At 32.3% G+C, this 12764-nt stretch overlaps 2 protein-coding genes across 2 annotated transcripts; both read right to left on the reverse strand.

The window, feature by feature from the left end:
• Window positions 1–4372: 4372 nt before the first annotated feature.
• LOC111311633 (calcium-dependent protein kinase 26-like) lies at window positions 4373–8612 on the reverse strand. Its single transcript, XM_022911190.2, has 7 exons — window positions 6993–8612; window positions 6286–6429; window positions 6008–6160; window positions 5529–5644; window positions 5189–5356; window positions 4795–5019; window positions 4373–4664 (listed from the first exon to the last, which is right to left on the reverse strand). Exons 1-7 carry the CDS (start codon window positions 7891–7893, stop codon window positions 4539–4541), a joined length of 1833 nt encoding a protein of 610 aa, XP_022766925.2. The 5' UTR covers window positions 7894–8612; the 3' UTR covers window positions 4373–4538.
• A 363-nt stretch (window positions 8613–8975) lies between these two features.
• LOC111310571 (fra a 1-associated protein-like) lies at window positions 8976–11734 on the reverse strand. The gene is made up of 2 exons (XM_022910053.2): window positions 11493–11734; window positions 8976–10005 (listed from the first exon to the last, which is right to left on the reverse strand). The coding sequence occupies exons 1-2, from the start codon at window positions 11669–11671 to the stop codon at window positions 9642–9644; spliced, it is 543 nt and encodes a 180-aa protein (XP_022765788.2). The 5' UTR covers window positions 11672–11734; the 3' UTR covers window positions 8976–9641.
• Window positions 11735–12764: the final 1030 nt, after the last annotated feature.

A 12764-nucleotide genomic window follows, 5' to 3' on the forward strand; every position in this document is an offset into this window, starting at 1 on the left:
AGAGCGAGCATTTCAATGAAGTGGATAGAAAGATTGATGAAATGGACAGCCAAATGACTGTATTGCCACTAATCTAATGGGTAGTTTCTTGCTCCAAGTTGAAGCTTTTAACTACCCTTTTTCAAATTATGAATCATTATGGAGGGAATGGAATGAAATCAAAGAGCATTTGCTAAATTCCATAAAACAAAACCTTGTCAGATAAAACGGTAAATGTTGGATCAATTATTGTCTACAAATAAACTTTGTTAGGCAGATTTTTTTCAAATTCTTTGGATAAATAAACTACATTAATTCTTTAAAAAATAAGATTAAGATGAAATGTGTTGATTCAATATTGAATTTTTTTATTGAATTTCAATTTTATTAAAATTTTCACTGTATTTTTAACTTCATTAATTTTTATAAATATTAAAATTAATGAAAATGATAAATTTAGCATGTTGAGGTTAAACATAAGAAATTCTATTTTTTAAGAGATTACAATTGGATATTCAATTTCTACTATGTAGCCCTCTATGTACTTTCAATAAACCAAAGTTTTTGTTTTGTTTTGTTTTTGTTTTCCTTTTTCTTTGCCTTATCAATGAAAGTGAGAATCATAAATGAGAAAATGATTATTGAAGGTTTCTCATTAGAGGGTTTCAACTCAGAATTGGCTGCATTCAATTAGAAAAGGACAAGTCAAGTTTTATTGGGAGAAAGGGGTTGTGAAGTTGTGGGGAGTTCAAGTAACATGTTCATTGGCATGTGGTATTGTACATTACAATAAATAAAATGGCCTATCTCTTTGGACAGTTTGAGGAGAAATGCACAAACATCCCCACTACTTTTCCACATGATATGATCAAATAATTTTCAATCTGATGTATTGACACGAATTTAATACAAAACAGATATAATTACACGAATTATAAATTATGATAATTAAAATGTAGTTATTTTTTTAAGTACAAAAGTTGAAATGTGGAAATTTAAAAATAAAAAGTGAAAAAAAAAAAAGAGAAGTGAAATGGAAAATTATGCTGATGTGTTGAGCAAGATTTGATCCTACTCACCTAACTTACCAACCAGAACTAGAATTGTAGAATCCCATCTTAATCTTTAATTAGGTGGTTCTTGATATCCTTTTAACACCTAAATTTGTCCTTAATTAGTGGGCTAAGCAAGGGCATTTTAGTCCAGGAGGAAACAAAATTCATTGCTTAAAATGGATTAAGGTCGCAACCAACACAATGATTGAACAGAAAAGGAAAAACACAATGCACTGTTGGAGAACGTGGAATAGAGGTTCGCAAACCCAGGTCACAGCCGGGTATGGCCTACGCCCATCCTAATGATGACGTGGCAAGACCGAGGAACATGATTGGTCTCAAGTTGGTGCGACAGAGTAACAGCTGTCAGAGAACGTGCCTAGTAGAAGTAGAGGATTTGTTCGTTTGGAGAGACCGAAAACCCCGCGGTTGGGTCCCGCTTCTTTATCATTTTAAGGTAAAGGAAAATCTCAGCCGTTGATGGTAAGATGGTGGGTCCCAATCATAGCCCACCTTTGATTTGATTGGAGGTTTTCTTTCCTTTTTTTTTTTTTTTCTTGTTTGTTTGCCTTGTTGTTCCAGCCCGTGTACACCACGCGCTTCATGGTTGCACTTTGCATGTGAAGTTTTTGTCATTGTCTCAATTTGTGAACTGGAAAATTACTTCAAATTCGTCTGATAATCATTTCAGAATCCGATGCAATTTTGCGGTAAGAAAAATAAATTATGAGAGTTAATTCTATCGTAAGAAAAGAAAATAAAAAAAATAAATATTAAGATATTTTATACCATTTACGGGTTGAATTTTGATAATTAAAATTGATGTTGGGAGACGATCGACAGCAATTCAATTAAAGATAATTACAAAAAAAATTAAATGAAATCATTATTTAAAAAATATAAAAATAAGGATGAATATGTCTTTTTAATTAAAAAATAATTAATCACTTAAAAAACAACATGTCTTTTTGTTTTAAAATAATAACTATCCTCTTAAAAAAAACTGATTTCTTTTTTTAATTATTAATTTTTTTTAAACAAAACCTCCGAAAACATTTTTGTTAATTGTTTTAAACGTTATAATCATTATCATCTTGTAAATCCTCCCTTCAATTTTGAAAGACAATTTCAATAAAAATATAAACTTTGAATGGTAATATTTCATTTTCTCATATAGAAAACAAATCCCATTTATATTCCAAAAAAAAAAAAAAATCTCTTTATAAAGTAAAGGTGAATTTGCCTTATTCCATTCCATAGAAATTATTACATCCATGATAAAAAAAAAAAAAAAAGCCCAAATAGAAAATAAAAACCAAAGCAATGATCCTGAATTAATGGATGCTGATAGGCTACTTCTAATCAACCAAATCAATTATGATCCCTAATAATGCGGGGGGTTATATTCCATTATTATGATCCCATTATTAGCATAGATTCATTTTAAGAAGGAATCAAGACAATCCACTATAGATGTTCATCAATAAATTCACAACTTTGATTCAGCCAACTACGGTCTTGTTTTTGGTTTTTGTTTTATATTAAGGTGAAAGTTGGGGTCGCTGGAATCGATCCAAAACTTTACAACATTTCACAAATCTTTTTTAAGTGGCTCGATCACGAGATTTCTTATTGTTCTTAAGTGAATTAAGAATTACTAGTAATACTTAGTAGCCCGGTTAAGGAAAGGGCTACTTAATTTTATTATGTTAATAAATGGAAAGTGACTTTGCACTAACCTTGCATAAAGAAACCAAGTTAATTTGGCAAAGACGTGAGTAAATTACACATAAAATCATTGACTCTAGTCATTAAATTTTAATTTGTCATTGAAATTTAATTTGTTTTAATAAAGTTTTTATACTTTAATTGTGGATCAAATCTAATAAAATCCAGCCAAAAAAGTTAGGAAAATTGACCTGACAACCAGGTAAGATGCCATCGTTCCAAATCTACATCATTTTTCTCATTTCATCTCTCCTTATTCCATTCTTTCCATTCACTCTTTACTCTCTCAATATGCTCCCTCTCTTTCTCTTCACTCTCCCTAAAGTGCAACAACGTTGAACCACAATATCCACCACCACCACCACCACCACCACCATGCTAGCATCAGAAACCCACAATTCAACCGCCTCAATTTTAATCAACATTGAACCACAAATCAAATACAAATACATTTACACAATTAAATTACGTAGTTTTGAGAGGATAAAAAAAAAAAGGAGAGAAAGAAAAAGCTTATGTGGTAACTTGAATGACAAAAACAAAAGTTTATATAAATGTCATATAATTTTTTTCGTAACTTGTTTGAATAGATTATGTTAGAGTGATTAAATTTGGTACATATTAAAGTTCAATGATTTTATTGAAACAAATTAAAATTTAATGAATTAAAATTCAATGACTCCAATAAAAATTAAGTGAAAGTTTAGTGATCCTTTTGTAATTACAATAAAGAAAAGGAAAGTAAAGAAAATTTGGTTCAACAAAATCTAAATGAGGGATGTAATAACTTTTCATACTAACAAAATCCAAACTTTTATATGATATCAGAAAAAAAAAAAAAAAAAGATGGGAGAAAAAGACTTCTATCAAAATGGGGTTGTTTTATTTATAATCTTTAGTCTTAATTACATTTTTTCTATTCTATTTTGCCTCCCCTTCATATCAAACAACTAGGAGAATAATAGTTTTTTTTCTTCCTTCCCCTTATTAATAATATCTAGGGCTTTAGGCTGCAATATCCTTTAATTTTCTTCTCTAATTTCTTTCCAAGACAAATCATCCTAATATATCTAGTAGCTATAATCCATATGTAACTGAAAATTTCAAGTATTTGTTGGATATATATTTCATATAATTGGTGAAAAGCATGTAAAGGGTTAGATCAACAAACATTGCTAAAAATCTTCTCTAGAGTTTTTTATTTTAAGGGTCTCATTTTCTTTTTTTATTTTTTCTATCCAACTCTTCTTTCAATTTCTTAATTCAAAATTTGATTCCATTTTATTAGCATGGCAAGTGAAATACTATCACAAGAGTTTAGACTGTTTGGAGAGTATATATAGCTTTATTGGTTTTTATAACCTCTTATTTAATAAAGAAATTCCAAATTTAAAACATCTCTTCCACAAAGGGAAAGCATTGTGATGCTGTTTGTTTATATCCGAAAAGGCCCATGATTTAAGGAGAATGTTTGAAAATAAAAACAAATAGCAACCACCAAAAGAGGTTCTATTTGTAATATATTTAGGAGAACCAAACATGACTTAAAATGTTATACTCCACTTTTAAGATTAATTAGCAGGTGACACATGAAAAAAAAAGACACGTGATAGTTTCTTAATCTCGCATATGAAGTTAAAAAATTATATTATTATGTATCAAATACGAACTCTTGCTCACTTATGATCTTCCTCAAACTTTGAAGAGCTAAACTAAAGCTAAACTCTAAAAAGTTTGGAAAAAACTAAAGATAAAGCCCTAGTTGACTATATCTTGTCAACAAACTGGCAATACCTCACTAAATGTGACGCTAAAACCTTTACCCTGACGACCTTTCCTGCCAAATTCAGGATTGCCTTTCTGCATCATGGCCACAAATTCATTGTAATCTATCCGGCCATCCTGAAAAGAAAAATGACATGAAGTGAGACATACATGATTGAAAACACACAGGTTTGAGCATACATCCTAATTAAATTAAATTCTAGACATGAAACAATAACTGATGTAGGCATGGATTAGAGAAGCTTACATTGTCCTGATCGACTTCTCGGATCATTTCATCCAGGCGGATATCCTCAATACCAAACTCTTGACAGGCTTTTTGTAGCTCATCTTGAGTAATGTAGCCACTTCCATCTCTGTCAAAATACGAGAAGGCTGCAAACAGATTATCTTCCTTCTCAACCTTGTTTAGATGCAATGTTGCAGCTACGAACTCTTCATAATCAATTGTACCACTATTATTGACGTCTGCCTGCGATTTCAGGACAAACCGAAAAGAATCAGAAGAAATTATTTAGATTAGGAGGGGGGGGGGGTAAAAACAGCATGATCTTCATATTGAACAATTTGATGAAGCATTAATCATTTCAAATATGTCTGATAAGGCCTTTTAAGTCATGGGATTCTGAAATGAAACTTACAGCCTGCATTAGAGCATGAAATTCTGACTCAGAAAGATTGGCACCAAATCTTTTCAGTCCATCTTTGAGTTCTTCATAAGTGATTTGACCACTATTATCAATGTCCATCATCTTGAACATTTCCTTCAACCCAGCTATTTCTTCCTCAGAAAGTCTCTGGGCAATGACCTAAATGAAATGAAACAAAAGAAATGAAAAAGGAGCTAGGAACAAGGCTAAGCCATTTTTGATAGCGGGATTTTGTGAGTTGAAAGAGTTTCACTTCATTTGTATCGCTTCAGAAGATTTAGAGACCAATGTTTGCAAGAGATAGGCCTATGTTTCACTGGCAGAAACTTACTCTCAAGGCCATTTTCTTGAGCTTGTCCATTGCAGAAAACTGCTTCATTCGGCTTAAGACTGCAGAATCAAGTGGCTTGTCAGGAGCCACCCCATCAACCTGAACCCAAGGGTGGCCTGAAAGGAACCAAAATAAAATTAGCAAATTCCTCAAATTCCATAGTCAAACAGCAAAGAGTCATCCAGCTTAGGCCAATATTCTTAGAATCCTGATAATTAATATTCTTTTACATTTTGTCTTTATAAAAACCAAACTGTATGATATGATCCTTGATAACAACTCTCCCATAGCAATTATGAACAAATATCACAATTTGGACTAGTAACAAATGAAATGATGGCCTGCCAGATGACCCAAAGCTATTAATAACCAACTAAATACATGAAAAGGATCGGGATTCAAAACGCCACAGTCATGTTATCAACATCTGAGTTCTCTAATACTCATCGATCCCAGCTTACATAGTAAAAGAGACTTACTTAGTACTTCATACGCAGTTATCCGCTTTTTGGCATCTCTGACAAGCAATTTTGTCACTAGATCTTTTGCACTTTCTGAGATACTAGGCCAGGGATCAGATGTGAAGTCAAGATCACCATGTAAAACCTCATCAAATATTTCTTTTTCAGTTTCTATATGAAAAAGCACATATAGACCAATTGTTAACCACAAAAATGCTCAAAGTGCAGAGTTCAAATCAGATACTATCTTAAAATTTTCAATAAGAGAAATGACATCTAATCTGATGAACTCTTACCACCCCAAAAAGGAGGCACCCCACTTAAGAGAATGTAAATGATCACCCCAGCACTCCACACATCTGCTTCTGGACCATAACGCTTTCGCAAAACTTCAGGTGCAACATAGTATGGGCTTCCAACCACATCAGATAAGATATCCCCTGAAATTTTAAGACCTTCAGTAAGAAAGCTATACCATTTCTGATTGCACAGACAGCTTCACAACATTGTGGAGAAGTCTCTAAATTTTTTTTTTAATCTTATAAATGAAACGGATTTATAACATATAACTAACATCCATTGAACATCAAAATGTACTGCAGTCTGCATCCAATCCTGAACATCATATACAAATTTTATAACCTAAAAGAATTTAAAATTTCATTTGGTCTTTATCTTTGATAAGTCACTATTTGTTTTGTTTCCAACTATTTATATTTTATATATCTAATTGAAAATGAGTACATCACTTAAAAGTGTTAAATCGATTTAAATATAATTGCTCAAATTATACCAATTAATAGTATTTCAAGTTCCTTGACTTTGAAAATAAAATTGAATTATAACCAAAAAAGGGAAAATTTGAGAATCATTCTTAAGCTTTTAAATTCAACATGAATTTTGCACATACGTACGTTTACAACAACGCATAACAGCAATTGAGATTTAAGTCAAAGAAATGCAGAAACAAAAAAAGCCCAAAAGAGAAGAAATTTGAACATACCAGGCTTGAAGAATATTGATAATCCAAAATCAATGGCTTTAAGGGGTGAATCCTCCTCCTCGTTAACAAAAAGAAAATTTTCAGGCTTAAGATCCCTATGCATTACTCCCATGGAGTGGCAGGCTTCTATAACACCAACTATGATCCTTGCTAGTTCAGCTGCCTTTCTTTCAGTATAATGCCCTCTCTTTACAATTCTATCAAAAAGTTCTCCCCCTCCACACAACTCCATGACAACATGAACCGCCACAGAATCCTCATAAGCCCCTTTGATGGAGATTACATTAGGGTGCCCTGCCAAGTGATGCATTATCTGAATTTCCCTCCTAACATCATCAACATCTTCTAGAGTCATCAGTTTCCTTTTGGCAATAGATTTACAAGCAAACTCCTTACCGGTACCTTTCTCCACACAAAGAAAAGTTGTCCCAAACTGACCATGCCCTAGTTTCCTCCCCAAGTTATAGTATTCCTTCAAATGACCTGTTTTGGTTTGTAACACTGACTCTACCTTTAGTCCTGCACATGACTGTCTCTTAACATTATGGGGCCTCCGGGGTTTTCCAGGCTCAACCTTAGCCTCTTCCTTGTTATATGCTGCTAGCTGTGATGGCTTGGAGTTAAGTCTTTGAGGGTGAGACCTTGATTGTTGTCTTTGGATCTCTTCTTTAGATTCCCCTAGTTGTTCCGTTCCTGTCTCTTCCCTGACAATCTTCATTTCTTCCGGAGGCTGGTCTCGAACAGATGCAGCTTCTGCCTCTTTATTTTCAGACTGATCAGCTTCATCGGCAATTTGTTTTCTATCCTCATTTTCAACTTCAGCTGGTCGAGACCACCACAGGGTATTTGAGATTGTTTGAAAGAGTCCAACTTTCCCTAATGAGATACAAATATTTCCCATCCGAAACCACTCTCAATTCTAACACCGTTTCTTACATATACATACAAAGAAATTCTAAAATTACCAAAATGCTATAACCCCATTTCTTCTGTCCCCAAATGTTGCTGCTTTTTTAAAAGATAGCATCAAAAAGATGGAGTTTTAGCCAATCTATACAACCCCTTCACCTTCACCAAAAAAATAAAAGAAACACAATGCAACCAGCACCAATGATTCAATGATCAATGTAATGCATCGAAGAGAAGAATTATCCCTCAAAAACAATTCCAAAAGCACAAAATTGGAATCTTTAAAGGCCTTCTAATATACCCTTCAATGGGAAAAACTTCCTACATAAATACAATGATCATTAAAAAAAAAAAAAAGAAGAAGAAGAAATTTCCAAGAACCCAATATAAATAAACAACCACAATTGACAAATTTTATGTTAAAACCATGATTTGAAATCATAAACAATGGAAAATATAACAGTAAAATGATTAAACCAAATGAAATAAAAGCAAGAGAAATGAAGAAAAAAAAAAGATATTTCTTTGTGAGATAGGATTTGAGGTTTACATATATGAGAAAAAATTTCATTTATTAGGGTTTTCATTAATTTGTATAAATCAAAGAAAAAGGGAGTGTTGATTTTTCTGCTTTCTGTGTGTTTTTGTTTTCTTTCCCCATTCAACAGGGAAAGAAAATGAAAAGGAAGTGAAAAAAAAATGGAAAATGGCAGGTTTTTCCGTTAGAATGCTTCAATTTTTAATGCCTTTAAATGGGTTCGGATTAGGTGTAGCTGAGGACCAGAGAGGTTTCAACTTTCAAGCGCTTATCACATCATGATGGTTGGCTCACATGGTGATGGACGGCAGAAAATTTTTCTCCCCTTCTTAATTATGCAATTGAATTTTTTTTTTAAATGAAAGTCTTCTGGCTGTGACATCTCCCCATCACAAACAAAAGAAAATTTTTTTTTTTGTTTGAATAGGCTATGCAACACCTTTAAAACAAACAAAAAACAGGGTTTATGTGAAATCATCCAACGCATTAGCTTTCAAAAATTTTAGTTGTTCAGAAAATAAAGAGAGAATGAAAAATTATCTTATAAATATGTTTCTATTGACTTGTGGATTAAATACATAGTATAGAATTACAACTAAAACCAAAATGAACCAAAGAAATCTGTAGAAAATGTACCATCACTGCCATAACTACGGGTGCTTTATAAATGTAATAAGTGGCTTAGTTGGTCAAAGATCAGTAATGCTAAGCATAGGTTGGAAATTACAATCCCAAAGAAGTCTTTCTTTGATATAAGCCTTTTGCAACTTCACTTCTTTGGCAGGCAGACATTGCAAAGATTATAAGGAAAACTTCAAGCCCAAATCGACTGATATTTTTCAACCCTACTGCTAGTCCTTGAACTGAGTCTGTTGAGAAGATCAAATCACCTTCATACACTTCAATTTGGACATAGAATTTTCTCCCACTGCTGCAGCTTTGTCTTTTCAATTTTTGAAGTATTATAAGTTCAGGAATACAATTCACAACAAATCATCTGAAACGATCCCATATCAACACATGGAACAGCAAACCGCAAAATACCACTTCTCTGACATGCACATATGTTCGGAAACCCAAAATACTAGTCACCAAGCATTCAAAAAGCTGGCATTCAGTCTGATAGGTATAACAAGTTTCCCTACATTATATTCTAAAGAAGAAAATTGAAGAAAACAGGAAGCTGGCTCCTAGAAAAGACTTCAAACATCTTTAGTTAAACCAGACAAATCAAGATGCCCAGATTCATCAGGTTTAGCAGAGGCTTCCTTTGGCGGATGATCTTCAATGGGGATTCCCCGCCTTATTGATGGTGGTGATGAAGATCCCCTGCCATAAAAATCTCCAAAAGCATCAAAAAAACTATGTTTCATCTCCTCAGCAGCATCAAAGAAACGGTTAACTCCACCAAAGAAGTGGCGTTCAATTGCCTCCATGTCACTACGTAGTCCGGGAAAATCAAATGGACCTTCCACATCTGATCCTGACGAGAAATTCCCTTTTAGCACTTGCTCTGTCACATCATCCTCAGTATACTCTTTGTTGGATTGCAGCACCTCAACAGGCCTAGATTAAACATACAGAAAAATGTAGTGACAAATCACATACAGTGATCGGCTAAAGGGGGAATGAAAAAGGTGCAATGAACATTATAATTACCTGTATACAATTCCAAACATAAATGACAGAATAGACCACTTCAAAAGGATATTAACCATTTGTACCAAACAAAAAAAGATATTAGCCATTTCCACCAAAGCTTTGCAGCAGTGCAAATAAGACTAAATCATTGCATTAATTGTCCAAGAATGACTTTGAGAAGAAGGAAACATAGTGCACATGAACTAATAGCATCGACAGCAGGGGCAGATCCACTCTTTGTCAAAGGGTATCCATGGACACCCCCCAAATATTGAAAATTAAAATTTGAAGAAAATTTTTCCTTGATTGAAAAATAAGAAAATTTGAGAGAAAAACACCCTTTTCATCAACAAAATTGATAAATCCATCAAAAATTATATATATATATATATATCATAAGTATATCATAAGCGGACATCCCTAGAAAAAAAATCCTGTCTCCACCACTAATCTTCGGTCATCACAGAATAAGTTAAATGAACAGATAAAGGAATCAGATATTTGTATTTCATCCATCTTGAAGCGTCATTAATATGGTGGAGACACATATGCATGTATGTATTAAATATTGAAAATAAAGTTATTTTCAATTTTATTCCATTTTCTACTGAACTAAAAACAGCTCAGTCTGCTGGACATAAAAATATACCATTATCTCAACATCCCCTTCCTCTCTTCACCCAATAAAAGTTTGTTGCTAAACATGGTAGTCAAACCATCTTTAGATTTTCTTCCAGATACTAACATGTCATACACTCCAAATTTCATCGTTTATTGCTACCTTTTTTTCATCTTCTCCATTCTATGGATGCAAAAGCTGGAATGAGAGCAAAAGTACTAACATTCTCCCAAAGAAAGTTATTAGATGGTTCATGTTGCATTTGTTAGAGAAAAGTTAGCTATACCTGTTCAAGCATTTTCACGATCTTTACTCAAAGAATCAGAACACCAACCATAAAAAACGCAGCCAGTTAAGTATTAAAACGGGCTAGTTTTGAGAGTTGAAACAATAACTGATCGCACTAAGAAAAAAATACACCGTAATCAAATGTTATAATCTTATTATCATCACCTACAAACAATTCCTTCTCTTTCTCTGATCCAACAAAATTACAAAGAAATGGAAACGAAAATTTAACTTTAAAACATGTAAATAATTGCAATTATACGTGTTCAATTGAAGCCAAACATTTAGTTAAATTCAAGTTTTACTTAACTAAACGTAATAACTTTGCTGCGATTTTTATTTAGTTATATTCTACCAGCAAAAAATTTATGGTGAAAATTAGTTAGGGTAATTTTGTGATGATAAAAACTGATCATGAGTTTAAAATTAAAAAAATTCTAACAATAAACAAATAGAGAAGCGTAAAAAAAAAAAGAAGAGAAGATTAACTGTTTGATTAATTTACCTTCCAATGCATTCTCTGAGAACTTTTTCGGTTTTCTCGCACTTTCGAACGAACTTTCCGGGTTTGACTTCTTCGGTCTTACAGTTGGATTGCACCACCTTCTTGGTAGAGCATCGATCGCCGTCGCGAACGGTTGATTCCACGGCGTCGTTTGGTTCGTCTTTCCACACCCAACCCATTTTTTCTTTTCCTCTCTTTTTTTGGGATTATTACTTGCAGTTAGATGTGAAAAGAAATTCCTTAGCTTGGGCGTTCTGTTGCTCCGCAACGGTGAAAGTGATAAAGTTACCGACCGCACGTGGTGATGACCTTAAACCAATCACAAAATGATACGCAATGTACTGAAAACACTTTTGCTTTTAAGGGGAATGAGCCGGTTTGAGATTTAATGTGAATCCAAATATAATATGACTTGTACTGTTGAAGAGTCCAAATAGTTGATATTTAAATATCAATATTGGTCCAACGATTTACATTTGTTATTCCAATTTTTTATTTTTAAGAATTGAAATCCAAAATTTTTTTTCTTTAAAACCGTATATTTGGGTTAGGAATTGAATTTTAATTATTAAAATTAAATTTTTAATTTTTTTTTGTTAAAAAATTATATATTTATTAAAATCAAAAAAATATATGGCCAATAGTTATATAATCATTAAAAAATATAAATTCTTAACATCAATAATCAAAATTTAAACTTTCAAGGACAAAATATATATATATATATATATATTATAATAATAACAAGATTCGCTTTACTGAGTATTAATATTATTTTCGTTGATATTATTTCTTTCATGACATGTAGCACCCTCTAAAGTGTGAATAAATCAAATTAAATGTGAATTATTTGAGTTTAACTTGATTTTCTATCAACATTACAATATGGTATCATTAGTAGTTGATCTGAAAATGAGCTTTAAACTTATAGTTTTGTACTGTAAAATTGATTGTTATTAATGTAATTTTATAATATATATTGTAGCATTTGATTCAACATAACTTTATATATTCCAATTCAAAATTTATGTTGGAATCTTTGTTGGACACCCTCAAATTTTCTCTCGACACCCCCAAAAATTAAAAAATAAAAAATTTGAAGGAAAAATATCATTTTCATCAACAAAATTGATAAATTTATTGTAATTTTTTATATATATTATAAGTGAACACCTCTAAAAAAAATTTTAAATTTATTACTAATCTACGATCATCACAAATACAGAATAAATTAATCAAACATATAAATGAATTAGATATTTGTATTTCATC

The sequence above is a fragment of the Durio zibethinus genome, chromosome 1 (assembly GCF_047325235.1).
Source record: "Durio zibethinus cultivar Kanyao isolate XHJ-2024 chromosome 1, ASM4732523v1, whole genome shotgun sequence".
NCBI lineage: Eukaryota > Viridiplantae > Streptophyta > Magnoliopsida > Malvales > Malvaceae > Durio > Durio zibethinus.

Excerpts from the sequence above, each read along its gene's own strand:
- LOC111310571 (XM_022910053.2), bottom strand. The coding sequence starts at position 11,671 with ATGGGTTGGGTGTGGAAAGACGAACCAAACGACGCCGTGGAATCAACC. Across the intron at positions 10,006-11,492 it reads CTCAGAGAATGCATTGGAAG|GCCTGTTGAGGTGCTGCAAT; the intron begins GTAAATTAATCA and ends TGTTTAATCTAG.
- LOC111311633 (XM_022911190.2), bottom strand. The coding sequence starts at position 7,893 with ATGGGAAATATTTGTATCTCATTAGGGAAAGTTGGACTCTTTCAAACA. Across the intron at positions 6,161-6,285 it reads GGTGCCTCCTTTTTGGGGTG|AAACTGAAAAAGAAATATTT; the intron begins GTAAGAGTTCAT and ends TTTTTCATATAG. Across the intron at positions 5,020-5,188 it reads TTCATGCTCTAATGCAGGCT|GCAGACGTCAATAATAGTGG; the intron begins GTAAGTTTCATT and ends CTGAAATCGCAG.